Raw genomic sequence first — 19,981 nt, forward strand, 5'->3', positions numbered from 1 at the left:
TGAGGCAGCCCTAGTCTACAAGAGCTACTCCCAGGACAGGCTCCAAAGCTACAGAGAAACCCTGTCTCGGGAAAAAAAAAAACTGAAAACAAAAACAGATAAAAAAGCAAAAAACCTGGCTGGTTTAGCAATAGAGGTTTGCAAGCTGCTGCGAATTCAGGGGTGGAAATGGTCTTCAGAGAAAGAGTGAGAATGTCCGGAGTGCCAGGACAAGCATGTTTAGGATTTTGACTGGTATGGGCGTGGGAGAAATTATGATTACTGGGCTGGCTTAGCAGTGAAGATCGGTAAGCAACTGTCTCTGTTTTGAGAACGGATCAGGTTAACCTCCAACTCCTCCTTTACAGGTTTGAAATTGGTAATCCTCCTGCCTCATCACCACCATTTCCTCTTTTACTCGAAGTAGGGTGGTTTGCTGAGTGAAATTCACTGTTTATCAACTGAGACTTGCCGCCGATGAACCAGGTACGCTGAAACAGGCCCAAATGTCTTACCTTTCGTGGGGCTTGTGAGGAGGATTGCTGGGGGACAGCATGGTCCACATAATGAGTTCCTGGCCAGGCAGAAGAGTTTAGTAAGATCTTTTCCCAAGGAAGGGGGTTAAGGGTGGGGGCACTGAAGAAAGAACACACAGGAACTGTCCCAACAGGAGTTTAGGAAAGAGCTGTTAGCGTATTGTATGAGTTGTAGCCTATAATATGGACGATTAGGCACGAGTCAGGAGAATGGGGACATGAGCCCAATGAGCAGAATCCAGGGCTTATTGGAAGTGTCTGGCCCAGTTTTTTTTCTGACTGTCCTGGAACTCACGCTATGAAACAGGCTGGCCTTGAATTTACAGAGATCTGCCCATGTGCCTCCCAAGTGCTGGGATTAAAGGCGCCACAAAGGCCTGGCTGTACCCTCTTTGGATTTTTGTTTCTCACGATGTTCCTCTGGGCTGGCTTCAGACTCACTGTGTAAACCAGACTGGCCTCAAACTCATAAAAATGCTCCTGCTTCTGCTTCCCCAGCGCTGAGATTGAAGATGTGCACCCTCACACCCGGCCAGAAGTCTCTTCAGTCCACAGGGAATTCGCTCCTGTGAATCCCATCTGTTCCTGTAGCAGATGCTGTTGGAGGTATTATTGGAGAGATAACAGATAGAAAGAGGAAAGCTAAGTCAGGCACCAAAAGCCTAAAGGTTTACTCTGATCCGGAAAACTCTGCAATAGCAGGCGCAAGGTCCGGGACGAGGACTATCTCTCTGGGGACTATGTAAACCAGGACACACCACTTGCTGGCCAACCACGAGCTGTCGCTTTAAGAAACGCCACCCACGTGACCAACGACGGCTTGGTGCCTTCAGCGCTCATTCACACTGACCAATCTTGAGGCGGAACGCCCATTGGTGGGCGGGATACTCAGGAGACAGCCACCGATTGGCCCCGCGTTTTGAGGGCGGAGTCTGGGCTCCGAGAGAGGGAATTAGCCCGAGCCGGTGAGTAGAAGCTGCCGCCGCCTCTTGGGCAGGCTTCCTCGCAGCGCCGGACTCTGCAGGTGAGCAGGCCCTGCTGGGGTCCAGGGCTTCGCATCCCGCGGTGGGCTGCTCACCAGCCGGGAAGCCGGCGGGGGCCCGCCCTCTTCATCGAGCACGTGACACAAGTTCCGTAACCCTTGACCTTCCCTCTCCACCCCACGCCCTCCGGATCTGGGATGAAGTAAGGTGGATTGGAGGATGCGCAACTCTGAGGTCCTAGGAGGTCGGCTCCTACGCTTTCTGGGCAGAGGGACTTGGAACTGAGAATGTGCAGGAGAGGAGACTGAGGAGTGGGAGACCCTGGTCACAGACTCGACTTTGTGAGGTCCCAATAGGGGGACATAATAGAGTAACTCCCTCCTGGCTTTCCACACACCCAATACTGAGTGCTCCCATTTTCGAGATGGGAAAACTAAAGCATACTCATTCAGTGGTGCATCTAATTGTGGGACTCCAAATCCTTGGGCTACTAAGCCAGGCCTAGTTCAAACACAAGCGTGCTTCTTGTAAATAGAGTATTCTGAGTTAATTTACTACAAAGGTTCGAGCCCCTGCCATCTAATTACTCAGTGCTACTGGTTGGCCTTGGACAATCCAGGTAATCTCTCTGAGCCTTGGCTTTTGTGACTTTGTGAAATGAACAAAATGTATACTGTATATATCTCATTGTTAGATATTAGATATATAGGTTTGAATGAGGTCATAGAGTGTTGCTATCTGGAAGCCACATTTATGTGCTTAGAAAAATAGCTGTGCTGGAGAGATGGCTTGGTGGTTAAGAGCAGGCTGCTCTTCCAGAGGACCCGGGTTCAATTCTCAGCACTCACATGGCAGCTCACAACTGTCTGTAACTGTAGTTCAAGGGGATCTGGTATCCTCACACAGACATACGTGCAGGTAAAATATCAATGTACATAAAAATAAATCTTTAAATGCCAGGAGTGGTGGCGCACACCTTTAATCCCAGCACTGGGGAGGCAGAGGCAGGCGAATCTCTATGAGTTCGTGGCCAGCCTGGTACAAGAGCTACTTCCAGGACAGGCTCCAAAGCTACAGAGGAAACCCTGGCTCAAAGAGCCAAGGAAACAGAAAAAGCAATGAAGAATAACTGTTCTTTCTTTTTTCAGCAAGTGTTAATGAGGGCATAGTATGTGCTGACATTGCTGCTGGATGCTTGGGCTTCAAAGGTGAGCATACAGACCATGGTCTTTGCTGGTGTGCAGCTCCCAGTCTGCTGGGGACCACATGCTGGCCTGCAGAACCCCCTTAAAAAGAGTGGGAATGATGGTAAAAAGCCATGTGTAACCCAGCCCTGGGCACGCCAAGGTGGGCGTCTCTCTGGGGCTCACTGACCAGCCAGCCTACTAATCTGTGGACTTCAGGTTCCAGGGAGAGACCCTGTCTCAAAAAACAAGTAGGCAGCTCCTCAGGAGGAGTGATAACCAAGGTTATCTTCTGGTGTGAACTCTGCAAACACACACAGAGTTGTGCAACTGTGTAGTTACAGACTGTTTGACCCCAAGGCTCTGCCACTGAGCTATATCTTCAACCTCCTTTTTTAATTTTTTATATTTTTCTTGAGACAGGGTTTCTCTGTAACCCTGACTGTCCCTAGAATTTGTTCTGGCTGTGGACCAGGCTGGCCTCAAACTCAGAGATCCTCCTGCCTCTGCCTCCTGAATGCTGGGATTAAAGGTGTGCACCATCACTCCAACTCCAGCCTTCTTTTTACCTGTATTTTGAGATAGTCTGAGTTGTTGGGTAACCTTGAACTCATTTCATAGTCCAGGTGGGCTTGGAACTATCCATGCTCCTGCCTCAGATCTGCTTTAAGGACAAATGACAGGAATATTTACACAACCTGAGCAAGTGACATTTGAACAGTGATGCCAAGTTAAAGAGATTTAGGGAGGAGAACAAAGAAGGGGGAGTGTCGCAAAGAAGAAACAGAATGGACTGAGGTCCTGAAATAAGCACATGTTTTTGCAGACAGCCTGTGTGCAGTCTTTCCAGCTTGGGCCAGTTTTGTTCTTTTTTCCAAAAGCAACGGGGGAGACTAGGAGGAGAGTGATGGGGGCTACATGCATTGCCCATTGGTTTTAGAGATGAATGATGCATCTTTGCTGGAGTCCTGGGAGCTTGTCTGGGTGGATCATCTTGGACCTGGCCTTGTTGAGCCTCTAAACTCCCTGTTTGTGGATTGTAGAGCAAGAGGAGCAGGCACGGATGAGAGAGGGTCTTGCTTGACCTGTGTTTGGGGGACTCTTAGAGATATTGGACAGTTTTTAACCCTTCCTTTTGTTTCCACTCCCAGCTCCACTGGGACCATGTCAGAGAGAGAAGAGCGGAGGTTTGTGGAGATCCCTCGTGAGTCAGTTCGACTCATGGCAGAGAGCACAGGGCTGGAGCTGAGTGACGAGGTGGCGGCTCTGCTTGCTGAAGATGTGTGCTACCGTCTCAGAGAGGCCACACAGGTGCGCTGCTCTCAGCTCTCCTTAGCCCTTCTCCCTTTGTTCTTCCCTGTTACCCCCTCCCACACTGGCTGGTTCAGCAAACATATGTTAGGTACCTTGTGTTTTGAGGTTAGCAGACAGTCTAGATCTTTTAAAGAGTCCTTATCTAAGCCAGGCAGTGATGGTGTATGTTAGACTAATTAGAATCATGCTTCAAGAGGCAGAAGCAGGTGGATTTCTGAGTTGGAGGTCACCTTGAACTACAGAGTTCGTTCCAGGACAGCCAGGGCTACACAGAGAAACCCTGTCTTGAAAAACAAAAACAAAAGACAAACGAATGAAAACATTTTCATCATTAGTCACCTAGAAAAGAAAACACTAGCTGAGCATTTCCTTATGGCACTTCTTTACAATGTCCTGCCACCTAGGCAGAGTGGATGGATAGTGACGCTCTGCACAGCAGACACTAAGGCACAGAGCTGGGTTGTGATGTGAGAAAGTTTTGCAAAGGCTGAGCTGGAGAAACCAGGCTTTCTGATTGCTAGTTGGGCTCCTCTTTGTGTCTTCAATCTAACCCATTTCCTTTGGGGGTTCCTACACCTGCTCCCTGCTTCCTGACTCTGGCTTCTGTTCATCCCCTCCCAGAATAGCTCTCAGTTCATGAAGCACACCAAACGGAGGAAGCTAACAGTAGAGGATTTCAACAGGGCTCTCAGGTGGAGCAGTGTGGAGGTGAGTGGAGTACAACCACAGAGGGCTCAGGCGGTTACCTCACCCCTGTTCAGGTCAGGGCTCGCAATGTTGTGAGACATGGAGACAAACACACAGTGCAATAGGTCGGGTGCTGGACCCAGACCAAAGCAATATGAGTTCTGAAAGAATGGAAAGGCCCCTGGGATCCTGGACAGTGGGGGAATGATTTATAAAAGAAATAGAGCTTGAGCCAGGCCTTAAAAGAGTGCTGAGGAAATTGAGTTTGAAGTACTCCAGAAATAAAAATGCATGCTGGGTAAGGAAACAGCCTGAAGAAACATGGGATGTTAACCTGTGTTGGTGTAGTTCTGGATCAGGGAGTTGAGAGAGGAAGGTTGTGTTTTTAGAGTTGTTTGGCTGTGAGTGATAGGGACTGGCACCTAGTAGGGCATAGAACCCTTACAGTTACAAGAGGAAGGTAACATCCAGCCCTTGACCCGGTGAGCCATAGGCAGCTCTGAACCCCAGGCTTCTCTCCATCCTGGGACCCAGGTACTGCCCGCCAGCAAAGGCTTCCCGCCCTTCTCTTGTTCCTTACTGGATTGACTGTTTGCCAATCCTCTTTCTCCTCAGGCTGTGTGTGGCTATGGGTCCCAGGAGGCACTGCCCTTGCGACCCGCAAGAGAGGGTGAGCTCTACTTTCCAGAGGACCGAGAAGTGAACCTCGTGGAGCTGGCATTAGCCACCAACATCCCCAAGGGCTGTGCAGAGACAGCAGTCAGAGGTGGCTGCTAGGGTCCTTCTTGGGGTTGGGACAGGAACTGGATGGTCTGAGTGGTGCTGATGGGCCAACTTTTAGGAAGGGTGGAATTTGGAGGGGCAAAATCTCGACTGACATCCAACTTTTTCCCTTAATTTTAGTCCATGTCTCCTATCTGGATGGCAAAGGAAACCTGGCACCTCAGGGATCAGGTAAATGGCAGTGTGGAGAATGGGCTGTCCAGAAGAACTCTGTAAGAGTCAGGGGCATCTGTGCCTTTTGGTCTGCATCCGCCAAGCGTTTCCAGATGCCTGCCATGTTCTAAAGGAACACATGCCTTTGATCAGAAGGCTTATGGTCAGAGGCAGAACCCAGACCCATTAGCCCCCATAATGTATGTTGGAGACCAAGACAGAAATCTGTGCTGTATTCTGAGGTCCCCAAGAAGTGTCTCACTTCCAGGGTACGCTGAGCAGAGCTTCAGCGAGCCTGAGTCATACGCAATCGCAATCAGAGCTGTAGAACTGAGCAGGAATCTGTATGGCAGAGGGTGGGTGGGAGTACATAGAGCCGAGACAAGTGGAGCCTGCCTGATCAGAGTGCACTGGGAGCAGCTGGAGCCTGTGCCTGCATTTTCTGCTTGATTGGGTCCCATGTGGATGGGTGTGGTAGCTGTAGGGTGGCAGGCTGAGGAAGCCTTGAGAAGGCTGTCCCTTCATCTGTGACCTCTTCCTTCTTATCTCATCACAGTGCCCAGCGCAGTGTCTTCACTGACAGATGACCTTCTCAAGTACTACCAGCAAGTCACGCGGGCTGTACTGGGGGACGACCCCCAGCTGATGAAGGTGAAACAGTGACTAGGCATAAAGTCAGAGTTTTAAATCCCCATGAATATTTCAGTTGTCTAGTTCCTGTCCTCTGTAGAGGAACTGTTTATTGTGGTGGAACCCATTCTTTAGTGGTGTGTGTGCTCTGTGTGAGTCCCTGCTATGCCAGTCCTAACTCCTTAATGCTCTAATAGAAACAGTTGTTCCCTGGGCAGTGGGCAGCAGAGCAGGTGCTTCTAATGATTGTATTCCCACACCTTCATTCCTGATTCCCATTTTTTGAGGTGTCTATTGATCTGGAGCCAAATGAGGCATTATATTTATTTATTTATTTATTTTTGGTTTTTTTTTTTTTTTTTTGAGGCAGGGTTTCTATATATAACAGTTGTAATTGTCCTGGAACTAGCTCTTGTAGACCAGGCTGGTCTCAACTGATGGAGATCTGCCTACCTCTGTTCCCTGAGTACTGGGATTAAAGGCATGCACCACCACCACCCTGCTTTATTTATTTAATAATCATTTTATTTTGTTTTTTGAGACAGGGTTTCTCTGTGTAACAAGCCTTCACTGTCCTGGACTTCTCTTTGTAGACCAGGCTGGTCTCGAACTCACAGAGATCCATCCTCTACCTCCCCAGTGCTGGGACTAAAGGTGTTTGCCACTATGCCTGTCGAGGCATTTGTTTTTCTGGACTTGGTAAGGAAAGAAGAAGTCTAGGTCCAGGTCAAGTGCCTCCAGGTGCCATTCAGGCCTGCTGTCAAGCGTAGTTCCTGGACTGCTTCCTGAGCTGCTTCTTTAACCTCTGGACATTACCAGAGGCTTTCCTCTCTGGTCCACAGTCAGATCAGGGCTCGGTTTGCCCAACCATGTGACTTCTCTGTGTGATATGATCCTCACCTTCACATCTGGCTGCTGCTATTTCGCTTAAAAATCTAGGAACATTGTCAGCATCTGTTTCTGTCCTCAGAACTTGGCTGCTGGGCTAGCCATGCATTGATTAGCATGTGCAAAGGCCTGGATTGGAAGTCCCAACATTGTTAAACAAATATCAGAAGCAGGCATGGTGGTGTGGGCCTGTAATCTCAGCACTGGTAGGAAGACTGCAAGTTTTAGGCCGTGCTAATGGCTACTTTATAAGACTCTGTCTCAGTAGAGAACCAAGGGAAATAAAAACTGAGCTCTTGCTTTGTGTCTTGGTCACTCATGGATGGCAGGCAGCTATGCGCTTGGGAGCTAAGCCCCTCTCACTTTCAGATCTCCAGAAGGTTTGGGTGGTCCAGATCATAGCAGTTAATGGATGAATGAGGTGGGTTTATGTTTGAGACAGGGTCTCTCTATATAGTCCTGATTGCCCTAAAACTAACTCTCTATGTAGATTTGCCGAACTCTGAGATCTTCTTGCCTACTTCCCCAGAGCTCTAGGATTAAAAGTGTACACTGCCGTGCTCAGCTGTTCGCTTTTTGTCTGTTTTGAGACAGGGGTCTTTGTGTAGCCTTGGTTGTCCTAGAATGAGCTCTGGAGACCAGGCTGGCCCAAAACTAAAAATCTGCCTGTCTCTGCCTTTAGTGCTAGGATTAAAGGCATGCTCCACCACTTGGCTGCTTTTTAATATTTTAAAGAATTTATTACTATTTTTTGTTGGCGGGGGGGGGGTTCTCTATGTAGCCTTGACTGTTCTGGAACTCCCTCTGTACACCTGGCTGGCCTCGATCTCAGGGAAACCCACCTGCCTCTGCCTTCTGAATGCTGGGACTAAAGGTATGCGCCACTACTGCCCAACTGAATTATTTATTTCCTATTTTATGTGTCTAATATTTTGCCTGGATACATTTAAATAAGTGGATCATTTTTGTTCATTGCCCACAGAAGTCAGAAAAGGGCGAGTATCCCTTAGAACTGGAGTTATAGGCAGTTGTATAAGCTGTAATGTGGGTGCTGGGAACTGAACCCAGGTCCTCTGCAAGAACAGCAAGTGCTCTTAACTACTTAACCATCTCTCCAGGCCTGGCTTAAGGTTTTTACTGTGATAAATGTCTTTGCCTACAGAAGTAACACCAGTATATGTTTATTGTGGAGGTACATATAATATAGAAGCATACAGTCTTCTTATTTACAACTTAATGTAAGCATAAGTAGTATCTGGTTTTACAATTTACCTTGGATTTTGTTTTGTTTGAGTCGAGTTAGTTTTAGTCTTGCTTTGTAACCCTTGGCCTGGAACTCACTATGATAGCCTAGGCTGGTCTTAAGTTTTCAACAGTCTGCATGTCTCAGCTTCTCGCGTGCAGAGATTACAGGCTTCAGCCAAGCCTAACCTACAGCTGTTTCCTAGTTAGAAATGTGTTGGAGCTAGGCCTGGTGGTGAGCACCTGTAATCCTAGCACTTAGGAAATGGGAGGCAGGAGCATTTGAAGGTCAGGGTATCCTCAGTTACATAATTAGTTAAAGGCTGTTATGGCATACATTAGAACATGTCTCAAAAACAGAAATAAGGGGGCTGGAGAGATGGCTCAGCGGTTAAGAGCACTGCCTGCTCTTCCAAAGGTCCTGAGTTCAATCCCCGGCAACCACATGGTGGCTCACAACCATCTGTAATGAGATCTGGCGCCCTCTTCTGGCCTGCAGGCATACAGACAGAATATTGTATACATAATAAATAAAATATTAAAAAAAAAAAGAGTTTTATAAAATAAAAAAAAAAACAGAAATAATATTGGACCATTAGATTATATTCACTGTTGTTACTACTGTGTATGCTGTGGCTTGTGTGGGAGTGTAAGAGAACACCTGGGAAGTTAGTGAGTTCTCGTTCATCTTTACGAGGTTTCTGGGATTTGAGCTTCGGTTGGTGGGCTTGTGCAGCATGTACTCTTACCAGATTCTCACAATCTCAATGGCCCCATCTTTCTCCTTTTGGAAAGTGGTTCATGCTGACTTCACACCTGTACTCATGTATGACTCATGTGTCACACCTAGCATGCGTTCACTTTTTCTATTAACAGATAGTATTGTTGTCTGTGTCAGTAGGTTTCCATAGGTTAAAACTAATGGAATCCTTGCATCAGGGCATGAACATTTAACATGATGACACGTGGGTGCAGTGCTAACCCACCAGAATGGTGGCTCTCTTTTATTGGGATGGTTCCTTTCAGGTCGCCCTCCAGGACCTGCAGACAAACTCCAAGATTGCTGCACTCCTGCCTTACTTTGTTTATGTGGTCAGTGGGGTAAGTGACCAATTTTCTAATGAAGATGGCCCTGCAGTGCTTAGGGTTCATAGCAGATGCTGTCAGAATGGCAGGCTCCTCCTGTCTCTCCATGTCTTCCTAAGCCACCTGCTTTTACCAACAGGTCAAATCTGTAAGCCACGACCTGGAGCAGCTGCACCGACTACTGCAGGTGGCACGGAGCTTGATACGGAACCCACACCTCTGCTTGGGGCCCTATGTCCGATCCCTGGTGGGGAGTGTGCTCTATTGCGTCTTGGAGCCACTGGCCGCCTCCATCAACCCTTTGAATGACCACTGGACTCTTCGGGATGGGGCTGCGCTTCTACTCAGCCACATCTTCTGGTAGCTACTGGGCTTGAAGTGAATAGAGAATGGGATGGCTTACAGAGTCAGTTGGGCTGTGGTAGGAAACTGTAAAGCCTCTGGCTTTGAGAGCGAATGTTGAGTGTAGACCCTTCCCTTCGAGCCCTAGCTGGCATGTCATGGTACAGTACAAATATACTAAGATATCCACTTTTTGTCCCTTGGATACTGAGTCAGTCAAACCTGGCAGCCTGTCCCAGAGTGCCCTACAAATGCTCAAGTCTTTGTGTGCGGTACCTCATTCCCTTTCCTGACTATTGTTCCCACAGGACTCATGGGGACCTTGTAAGTGGCCTCTATCAGCAAATTCTGCTATCCCTGCAGAAGGTCCTGACAGACCCTGTTCGGCCTCTCTGTTCTCACTATGGGGCTGTGGTAGGGCTGCATGCTCTGGGCTGGAAGGTGAGGACCTGACTTTTCTCACACATCTTCGACAGTTGCCATGTATGTTAAAGAAATAGCATTCATGTATATTTTTGTTGTAAAAATGGTGTGTTTGATGGAGCTGTGTATTGAGACCGTGCCTTAGGCCAGGTTTATGGTATACCTTGACTGTCTCTGTGTAAATGCGTCTTCCCTTCAGAACTCCGGCTTGGTGGTCTCTATAGTATGCTCCTGTAAAAATGAATTCTTGCCCATTCCCTAACACCATGTTAGGAAATACCTTCATTTTCTTTGTTTCTCTCCTTTTCTCTTTGAGTTTTTTGTTGGAGACAGTGCTTGTTTTGTTACCCATATTGGCCTTCAGTTTGTGATCCTCTTCAAACACCATACTTTTTTTTTCTAGACAAGGTTTCTCTGTAGCTTTGGAGTCCGTCCTGGAACTAGCTCTTGTAGATCAGGCTGGCCTCAAACTCACAGAGATCCGCCTGCCTCTGCCTCCAGAATGCTGGGATTAAAGGTGTGTGCCACCACTGCCTGGCTTGCAGCACCATACTTCTTGACCATGTCATATTTTCATATTTACTTTTTTTTTTTAATGTCCTCAGTCTTTTAGGGTGCTATCATGGTTGCCCTAAGGAGAACCAACACACTTTATTTTTGCAGTGTTGGCTGTCAGATTCTGGGTCTTGTTCACACTTTGGAGGTGCTCCTCCATCTCCCTCCCCTCCACTCTTTTGTTATGTTTCTTCCCAGATTCTTGCTGTGGTGCTGCTTCAAGGGGGCTGTCCCTTGTTGGTATATAGAAATACAGTTGGTATGTGTGTGTATTTCAAGATCAAGGACAGTTTTATTAGAGTGTTAGAGGAAAATATCCTAGGGCAGGCCAGCTGTAAATCTCAGATGCTTCCCAGATGTGGAGGATGAAGAAAGAAGAAAAAACATGCCTGGTTCATGCCCTTATACCCAATACTCTCTGTGAGTTCAAGGCCAGTCTGCTCTAAAGGAGCAAGTTCCAGAATAGCCACAGCTATTAATACAGAGAAATGCCCTCTTGAAAAGTCCCTCTCAAAGGGGAAAAACAAAAACATGTCATTTGAGCTAAACTGGCAGACTGGTAGGTAGTCACATGGTAAGGGAGGGGTTTTAGAGAATAAGGAAGTCCTAGTGATCAGAAAAAGCGTGTTTAGGTTCTAGCCAGCATTTCAAAACAATAGTGCTAAACACAAACAAACAAACCAAATAAATGTGTTTTTGCACCACCTTTAATCACAGCAGAGGCAGGCAGATCTCAAGGACTGCTTGGTTTACAGAGACAATTCCAGGACAGCCAGGGCTACATAAAGAAACCCTTTCTTGGGGGGAAATATTAAAAAAAAGAAAGAGGGAAAATTGCACCTTGGTCCCCAGAAACGTGGGCAGACCCAACAAAGCTCATGGTGAGGCAGCTCAGGACTGTCACTTTCTGTGTGTGATCCACCTACTTCCTTAAACTATCACTGCTGATTCTTTTTGGGATTTGTTTTGGGACAGCCTCTCATTTAACCCAGGCTGAACTTCATGTGCGATCAGAGGATGACTTGAAACTCCTAATCCTGCTTCTCCCTTCTAGTCCGTGGATTACATTTATGTGCCATTCTTTCCTTTCGTCCTTTTATTGTTACGGTGGAGGGGCTGTGTATGGAAATGGTAGGTGGCTTTGTGCAGTTGATTCTTTCCTTCGCCTTTCATGGTCTCTGGGGATCAAACTTGGGTTTCCAGGATTACACAGCAAGGACTTCTACTCTTTTTTTTCCCCTTTTTTTCTTTCTTGCCTGAATTTTGAAGCTGAGGACTTCTACTCTGTATTATATCTTTGGCCCTTATTTATTTATTTATTTATATTAAATTTTTTGTTTGTTTTGTTTTCCAAGACAAGGATTTCTCTGTAGCTTTGAACTCGCTCTATAGACCAGGCTGGCCTCAAACTCACAGAAATCCGCCTGTCTCTGCCTCCCAAGTGCTGGGATTAAAGGTGCCACCACTGCCCAGCTTTTTTTTTTTTTTTTTTTTAAAGGCAGGATTTCACTCTAGCTGGGACTCTATGTAGTTTCATAGACTGAGAGCAATCCATCTGCTTTTGCCTCCCAAGTGTTGGTTTAAAGTCGTGTGCCACATCTTGTTTGGTTTTCTTAAAACAAGGGTCTCAAGCTGACTTTGAACTTTGGTATATGCATGTTTATATATATAGACAGGCTAGAGGTTTATGTCAGATGTCTTTTACAAATTGCTGTCCACTTTACCTTTTTTATACAACATGTTTTCCTGCACACCAGAAGAGGGCGTCAGATCTCATTACAGGTGGTTGTGAGCCACCATGTGGTTGCCGAGAATTGAACTCAGGACCTCTGGAAAAGCAGTCAGTGCTCTTAACCTCTGAGCCATCTCTCCAGCCCCCACTTTACCTTTTTTAATGTGATGGGGGACGGTTTCTGTTATTGAAGCTGGAGCTCGCCAACTTATTAGACAAGATGCCAGCAAGCCACAGTGCTGGGATTATAAATGTGCATGGCTAGGCGTAGTTTCTTTTTACATGGATGCTGTAAATCTGAACTCAGAACCTCATGCTGCCATGGTACACTTTTTACCAACTGAGCTATCTCCCCAGATCCATAGCCAGGAACTTTATTCCTCCCACCCCAAACTCCCCAGTGCTGGCATTAGCAAATGTGAACCAACATGCCCAATCTAGATTTTTATTAGTAAGATATCTTTACATTCATAGGATAAACTCAGTTTAGTTGTAATTTAAGAAGCAGAAGTTTTGCCAGGTAGTGGTGGTGCACTCCTTTAATCCCAGCACTAGGAAGGCAGAGGCAGAGGCCTCTGAGTTTGAGGCCAGCCTGGTCTACAAAGTGAGTTGCAGGACAGCCAGGGCTACACAGAGAAACCCTGTCTTGAAAAAACCAAAGAAATAAAAGAGAAAGAAACAAAAGTTTCTATTGGTTTAAACTGAATTTTTATTTGCTGATTTATTCCAGGTTGGCCTTAGAATTTTTTTTGTAGCTGAAGATAATCTTGAACTTTCTAAATGCTGCCATTTTAGGATTATAGGCCTGTACTATGACACCTAGTTTATACAGTGCTGGGATCAAACCTAGGGCTTAGAACATGCTAGTCAAGCACTCAACTGAGCTACATTTTAGCGCCTTTGTTTTTTTGTTTTTCAAGACAGGGTTTCTCTGTATAACAGCCGTAGCTGTCCTAGAACTATCATTGTAGACCAGGCTCGCTTCAAACTGCCTCTGCCTCCCAAGTGCTGGGACTAAAGGTATGTGCCGCCACCACCCGGCCATTTTAGTTCCTTTTGAAGAAAACTATTATTATGATAGCATAAGCATATGATGTGTGTGCGTGGACATGTTTGCCATGTGTGGAGGTCAGAGGAGACCACAAACTCTGTAGAGTCAGGTCCCTCTTTCAACTTTACCTGGTTTCAGGGCATTGAACTCAGGTTACCAGGTTTGTACGGCAAATGCCTTGATGCAATGAAACATCCTGGTGGGTCCTTGATGCTTTTTTTTTTTTAATATACTATTATTGACCTTTTTACAAAATTATTTTTTAAAAATATTTATGTGCATTGGTGTTTTGCCTGCATGTCTATGTGAAGGCATTGTCCCTTGGAACTGGAATTGCAGTTATGAGCTGCTTTGTGGGTGCTGGGAATTGAACCCAGGTCCTCTGAAAGAGCAGCCAGTACTCTTAATTGCTGAGTCATCTGTCCAGTCCCTTATTACTGGTTTTTCTAAACAGGATTTCCTAGCCTCATGAACTCAGAGATCCAATTGCTTCTTTCGCTCCTCCCAGCCCACCCCCTTGCAATTAAAGGTGTGAGCCACCATGCCTGCCTGTTTTTATACAAAACAGGGGTGTAAAGTGAAGCCCAGGCTGACCTCACATTTGTGAATGATAGGGTTACATACTTGCACCTCAAAATCTTGCTTTTTTTTTTAAAAGTGATTAAGATCACTTTTCTGAGTGTATATTTATGTCCGTAAATTTTAGCAAGATATTTCAGTCTCTTTCATAGTTACTTAAAATGTAATTCCTGCTGGGTGGTGGTGGCACACACTTTTAATCCCAGCATTTGGGAGGCTGAGGGCAGTGGGACTCTGTGAGTTCAAGGCCAGCCTGGTCTACAGAGTTCCAGGACAGGCTCCAAAGCTACAGAAACCCTGTCTCAAACAAAACAAAACAAAACAAAGCAAAAAAAATTCTTGCTATTTGTGTCAGTAACATTTTTCCTACGAATTTGACAAGTAGGTGATCGGGATTTTCAGTGTTCATGCTCTGTGCATGAGTGATCCAAGTCTACCTTACATGTCAAAGCCCATCTCAAATATTAATACATTTTGTTTAGTCTTAGTTGCTTTCTCCCAGGTAACTACTGTATTTAAAAGTGTATAATTAAAGCCATGTGTGGTAGTACACTGTCTAGTAATCCCAGAGTTAACGAAACTAAAGGGAATTATCAGGAATTCAAGGCCCAGTCTGGGCTCCCAGCAAGGTCATTTCAACAAGGTCTCTTGATTGTTTTTGTGTGTGGTCTGAACTCCACTCCTGTTTCTCTAATAAGAACAGCACTTTCCTGCTGATTGTATTCACTAAGAATCACAAACAATTTCAATGTTGTAATGATTTAATTATGTCTTACTATCCCACTGTAAATGTCAGTAATGAGTCTTTTTACATTGCCTGTGTTTTTATGTCTTTATCCTCATGCTTACCAAAAGCTTTTACATATCCCAGAGAAACGGGGAAACTGAGGCCTGAGATAACAATCTGAGGGGGTCTTTTGTGGGTTAAGGACACTCAAGAGGGCATATGGAACGAGGTTGCTTACTGCGTTCCTTCTTCCATTCTAGGCAGTAGAACGAGTCCTCTACCCACATCTACCCACTTACTGGACAAACTTGCAAGCCGTGCTGGATGACTATTCAGTATCTAATGCCCAGGTCAAAGCAGATGGGCACAAAGTCTATGGAGCTATTTTGGTGAGTGGACAATCCCAGCTACCCCTTATTACAGCTTAGCAGGTTTACTGAGAATGCCTGCTGGCCCAGGTACTTTCTAGCTCTCTTCTTCTTCTTTTTTTCTTCTTTTTTTATTTTTTTTGATAGGTGGCCGTAGAGCGACTACTGAAGATGAAAGCCCAGGCAGCAGAGCCCAATCGCGGTGCCCTTGGCGGGAGAGGGTGCCATCGTGCCGAGGACCTGCCTTGGGACAGCCTTCTCCTAGAGTCTTCCCCGGGAGGCGGTGCCGAACCAGGCTTTGGGTCTGGTCTCCCCCTGCCGCCAGGAGGCGCCCGGCTAGAGGACCCTTCTTCCTTGACCCTGGCAGAAATCTACCGAGAGTTGTACGCTTTCTTCGGTGACAGCTTGGCCACACGCTTCGGCACTGGCCAGCCCGTGCCCACGGTCCCGCGCCCGCCCGGAGACAAGAAGGAGCCAGTGGCTGTCCCAGACTCGGTGCGGAAAATGCCGCAGCTGACCGCTAGCGCGGTGGTCAGCCCGCAGGGAGATGAGAGCCCGCTCGGTGGGGGCCCCGCGACCGCCTCCGCCGCCTCGGAGAGCAGACCGCTGCCGCGCGTGCACCGGGCGCGGGGCGCTCCTCGTCAGCAGGGTCCTGGCACCGGGACGCGCGACGTCTTCCAGAAGAGCCGCTTTGCGCCCCGCGGTGCCCCTCACTTCCGTTTTATCATCGCTGGGCGTCAAGCCGGGCGGCGCTGCCGCGGGCGTCTCTTCCAGACTGCTTTCCCCGCGCCCTACGGGCCCAGCCCGGCGTCCCGCTACGTGCAGAAGTTGCCCATGATCGGCCGCACCGGCCGCCCAGCTCGCCGCTGGGCGCTCTCGGACTACTCTCTGTACCTGCCCCTGTAAGGCTGCCGCCTCTTCACAAATAAATCCTCCCCAGGAAGTGACGTGTCCGGGCTCGTGGGCGGGGCTTGGGCGGTTGGCTTCCTGTTGGCCCAGGTGCCATGGCGCTGCGCTGGTTGCAGCGTGTTGAGCTCGCGCTATTCGCTGCCGCCTTCCTGTGCGGGGCTGTGGCGGCTGCGGCACTGACAAGGACCCAGGTGCGGCTGCGGGGCGGGCTAGCCTTGGGTTGGAGCAGGCCGACGTCCGAGACTGGCCGTGGTAGCTCCACCGGTCTTAGGGGCTGAGAAGTCCCAAAGTTGTTTTCTTGCCAAAGGAGCTGAACATGGAGAGCGTCTTCCGCCCAAGATGAGCCGGTTGTTAACTGCTGTATAAGCTTGCTTGGGTGTACTGAGACATATAGGCCGTCTTTGCATTTATCCAATAGAAACGTTTTTCCACCCCTTCTCTCCTCTAAACGTAGTGTAGAGGAGGTGATCAAGGTACCCCCTGATTCTAACGCGGTGTGTGAAATGAGGAAACGTAAATACCTACGTACATTTAAGATTTACTACTGCTGGGCAGTCTTGGTAATAGAGTACTTTGAGTCTTTATAGGAGTCTAGGACACTACAGGCTAGGAAAGCTGCTTGTTTAAGGACACACAAGGTCAGGGTTTACTCCTGAATTTCTGCTCACAGGGAAGGCTGAAACTTGTGATTTCTCTTGGGTTTTTGTTTTTTGAAGCAGGGTTTCTCTATGTAGCTAGCCCTGGCCATCCTGGCACTCCCTGTAGACTAGGCTGACCTCGAGCTCACAGATATCTATCTACCTGCCTCTGCCTCCCTGGTGTACCACCACTGCCGGGCTTCTCTTGGGTTCATTAAAATCCATTGAATTTTCTGATCCCTTGGGCGCCCTGCAGACTTGGTTACCAGCAGATCTACATCAGTCTCCCCGTTTCTCCTAATTTTTGAACAAGCCCTGACATCTGGCAGTAACCTGCATCTTGGTGCATTAAACTGGAAGGAAGGACTAAACAGCTTTCTCTCCACAGGGCTCCTTCGGTGGTAGCTGTCCCCTGTATGGTGTGGCTGCCCTCAATGGCTCCTCTCTGGCCTTGTCAAGTCCCTCAGCCCCTTCCCTCTGCTCCTTTGTAGCTGGGGCTTCAGGCCTTTTGGCCCTCTACTGCCTTCTGCTTCTCCTCTTCTGGGTGTACAGCAGTTGCATCGAGGATTCCCACAGGTGACTGCCCTACTGAGGACAAGGGGCTGAGGTGAGAGGAGTTCCATCTAAGCCACACAGCTTGTTTTCTCTCCCTCAGAGGTTCTATAGGGCTCCGAATTGCTTTGGCCATCTCAGCTATAGCCATCTTCTTCATCTTAGTGTCTGCCTGTATTCTTCGATTTGGCACCCGTTCTCTCTGCAATTCCATCATCTCCTTGAACCATACAATTAGGTAATGGGAGAGGGAGGGAAACCTGGCAGGGACTATCTTTCCTCTGTAGGGGACAAGTCACTTACATTCTCATTTTATCCCCATCCTTTGGCCCTTACTCTAAGAACACAAATGTGCTTAGAGCGTTTTCCCTCTCTCTATCCTCACAGCTGCTCTGATGCCCAGAAAATCTCATGGACACCCCCTGGAACTGCTGTGCAGTTTTACTCCAACCTACAAAATGCTGAAGTGAGACAAAGGGATATACTAAGATTAAATACCTGTAGCTCAAGTATGGAGTGTTCTCCATGTAATATGTGCTTGGCTGTAATTCAGTCAAAAGCTCCAAGTATCCGTGGGCATGTCACATGATTCTCAATAGAGGATATTGAGTATTGGAGACGGCTTCCTTCCTCATATACCTGTTTTCTCTCACAGACCTCTTCTTGGGTGAATCTGGTACTGTGGTGTCTGGTTTGGATGCTCCAGGTCGTGCAGTGCAAGTCTGAAGCCACCCAGGCTCCAGAGAGGGGTGACCCAGAGTGGAGCTCTGAGACTGCTGCTCTTGTTGGGCACCGCCCATCTCAATCCTGAAGAATGTTCAGCGTGCTCTCTGCAGCCAGAACCTCCATGCCCAAGAGCTTTTAATCTTGTCTCAAATACAGCCCTGTTTATACCGAGAACCTCAGTTTTCCCTCCAGGAGGGAAACATAAGAATAGACCCCCCTCCACACACACACCTTTTCACCTTAACATTTTTTTTGTACCAAAATAATATATATTACTTTTCTTCATCATGGTATAGAGTTCTTGATGTGAAAGAAAATAGATGAAGAGAAGACAGAATGATGGCCTATTAGGCCATTTAGAAGACAGATTTATTGGCTAGTAGCGAATCCTGGGTTCCTTTTTATTGTCCTGGGTTGTCTCCTCATTTCAAGGGTTTACATCCTCATCTGAGAAGGGTAAGCCACTTTTCACAGGCTCCGATAGGCACCCACAGTGTTGTCAAAAAGTTGAGTGTTGGGGAAGTGTCCAGTTTTGTCCAAAAGGAAGTAGAATCGTCGGCCTTTAATCTTCAGAGGCAACATGGCAGGAACTTCACCTCTATGGGCCATGCAGGAAACCTGGTTCAAGGGAACTGTGAAACGGGTCCCCAAGCCAAAGGGGGCATAAGTGGTGAGTGTCACCTGCTGCCCTCCTGCAAGGAGCATGATTGAACGCACAGATCGGAGAGAGTAGAGAAGACCAGCACCCAGGACCAGGGTTCCTGCGGGAGAAGCAAAGTGGGGTGAAGGATTATGCAGACCCCCGTTAGAGCAGCACATTGCTGTAATGGCTCGAACAGTTGAGCACTTACAGAATTTTGTGTTTCTAACTCTAAACTCATCACTTAGACAAGCTAAGCAGTGATAGTGCACAACTTTAATCTGAGCACTCAGAAGGCAGAGGCAGGAGAATCTGAGTTCGAGGCCAACCTGTTCTACAAAGAGAGTTCCAGGACAGCCAGAGTTATACAGAAAAACCTTGTCTCAGGAAAAAAAAGAAAAACAGGGTCTTTCAATCCATGCTAGCAGCAAGCTTGCTATAACCTTGAACTTGTGAACTTCCTGCCTCCACTGTCAAAATGCTGTTACATCTGGGTGCCATAATGTACAGTTTACACAGTGCACGCGAGCGGGGGGGGGGGGGGGGGGGGGGAAGGAGGGGAGGATTGAATCCCCAAGGCCTCGTGCCTTAGGCAAGCACTCTACAAATTGAGCCATACTGACGTTTTTATAGATGGCCAGCTCCATAGTTAAAGGTAGAAAATGGGCCCGTGGCTTCAGTAGCCTGTTCACGGCCAGAAGGAAGAACAGACCTTGGCTTATGGTGTGCAGGGCGGAGGTGGGGAGTTGGAGAACAAAGCATTCACGGACTTGCATCACAACTATACTGGATATCCTGCTTACATTTCTGCTCATCCAGGAGGATTGGGAACCCTTCATTGAGTTTTGTGCTCACAGCCCCACGGCAACCTGAAGCCCATGCCCTTACCCATCGTGCCGCAACCAACAGCTAGCCCGTAGCGCCAGAGTGCGGAGCGCAGGTCGGTGTTGCCCTGGTTGGGGGCCTCCGCAGGACCTCGGATAAGAGGTCGGGACAAGGCTGCAACAGCCAGAGAGGTCCAGAAGATGCCCTGGCCGGCGCAGAATAATCCAAGGGTGGCAAAGAAGCGACCCCGTTCATTTTGGAAGAGTAGCACATCTCGTGGGACCTCATTTTGCAAAGGCCGGTACGCAGGCTGGGACCGCAGCAAGGAAAACAGCCCGCGGACACCCCGCCACCAAGGTGCCGCCATGGCGCGGCACTTCCGTCCCCGGGGCGGGACTTCCTGTTACGACACATTCTCCCACCCCTTCCTGCAGTGAGGGAAAACAAGC

At 47.9% G+C, this 19,981-nt stretch overlaps 3 protein-coding genes across 7 annotated transcripts; 2 read left to right on the forward strand and 1 right to left on the reverse strand.

Annotated features, from left to right (window-relative positions):
* Window positions 1–1,383: 1,383 nt before the first annotated feature.
* On the forward strand, window positions 1,384–16,185 carry Taf6l (TATA-box binding protein associated factor 6 like). Of its 4 annotated transcripts, none has more exons than XM_048458512.3 (12): window positions 1,384–1,480; window positions 2,647–2,706; window positions 3,834–3,993; window positions 4,618–4,704; window positions 5,299–5,449; window positions 5,587–5,637; window positions 6,176–6,270; window positions 9,406–9,480; window positions 9,605–9,825; window positions 10,116–10,248; window positions 15,135–15,263; window positions 15,390–16,185. In XM_048458512.3, exons 2-12 carry the CDS (start codon window positions 2,690–2,692, stop codon window positions 16,146–16,148), a joined length of 1,878 nt encoding a protein of 625 aa, XP_048314469.2. In that variant the 5' UTR covers window positions 1,384–1,480; window positions 2,647–2,689; the 3' UTR covers window positions 16,149–16,185. The 4 variants fall into 4 exon arrangements, with proteins under 4 accessions (XP_048314469.2, XP_048314467.2, XP_048314468.2 ...); XM_048458510.3 differs by having other exon boundaries at window positions 1,410–1,539; XM_048458511.3 differs by lacking the exon at window positions 1,384–1,480 and adding an exon at window positions 1,567–1,742.
* Window positions 16,186–16,201: 16 nt separating this feature from the next.
* Window positions 16,202–18,352, forward strand: Tmem179b (transmembrane protein 179B). Of its 2 annotated transcripts, XM_048458517.3 has the most exons (5): window positions 16,202–16,342; window positions 17,178–17,365; window positions 17,445–17,579; window positions 17,729–17,807; window positions 17,997–18,352. In XM_048458517.3, exons 1-5 carry the CDS (start codon window positions 16,247–16,249, stop codon window positions 18,150–18,152), a joined length of 654 nt encoding a protein of 217 aa, XP_048314474.3. In that variant the 5' UTR covers window positions 16,202–16,246; the 3' UTR covers window positions 18,153–18,352. The 2 variants fall into 2 exon arrangements, with proteins under 2 accessions (XP_048314474.3, XP_048314475.2); XM_048458518.3 differs by lacking the exon at window positions 17,445–17,579 and having other exon boundaries at window positions 16,203–16,342; window positions 17,281–17,396.
* A 52-nt stretch (window positions 18,353–18,404) lies between these two features.
* Tmem223 (transmembrane protein 223) lies at window positions 18,405–19,902 on the reverse strand. The gene is made up of 2 exons (XM_048458519.3): window positions 19,596–19,902; window positions 18,405–18,828 (listed from the first exon to the last, which is right to left on the reverse strand). The coding sequence occupies exons 1-2, from the start codon at window positions 19,897–19,899 to the stop codon at window positions 18,536–18,538; spliced, it is 597 nt and encodes a 198-aa protein (XP_048314476.1). The 5' UTR covers window positions 19,900–19,902; the 3' UTR covers window positions 18,405–18,535.
* Window positions 19,903–19,981: the final 79 nt, after the last annotated feature.

The sequence above is a fragment of the Myodes glareolus genome, chromosome 7, assembly GCF_982192425.1.
Source record: "Myodes glareolus chromosome 7, mMyoGla1.1, whole genome shotgun sequence".
Classification (NCBI taxonomy): Eukaryota; Metazoa; Chordata; class Mammalia; order Rodentia; family Cricetidae; genus Myodes; species Myodes glareolus.

Bases quoted from the DNA above. Each gene is read 5' to 3' on its own strand.
- Tmem223 (XM_048458519.3), bottom strand. From the start codon at position 19,899: ATGGCGGCACCTTGGTGGCGGGGTGTCCGCGGGCTGTTTTCCTTGCTG. The intron at 18,829-19,595 runs GTAAGGGCATGG...CTTCTCCCGCAG, and splicing joins TGTTGGTTGCGGCACGATGG to GAACCCTGGTCCTGGGTGCT.
- Tmem179b (XM_048458517.3), top strand. From the start codon at position 16,247: ATGGCGCTGCGCTGGTTGCAGCGTGTTGAGCTCGCGCTATTCGCTGCC. The intron at 16,343-17,177 runs GTGCGGCTGCGG...TTCTCTCCACAG, and splicing joins CGGCACTGACAAGGACCCAG to GGCTCCTTCGGTGGTAGCTG. The intron at 17,808-17,996 runs GTGAGACAAAGG...TTTCTCTCACAG, and splicing joins CCAACCTACAAAATGCTGAA to ACCTCTTCTTGGGTGAATCT.
- Taf6l (XM_048458512.3), top strand. The intron at 6,271-9,405 runs GTGAAACAGTGA...GGTTCCTTTCAG, and splicing joins ACGACCCCCAGCTGATGAAG to GTCGCCCTCCAGGACCTGCA. The intron at 10,249-15,134 runs GTGAGGACCTGA...CTTCCATTCTAG, and splicing joins TGCATGCTCTGGGCTGGAAG to GCAGTAGAACGAGTCCTCTA.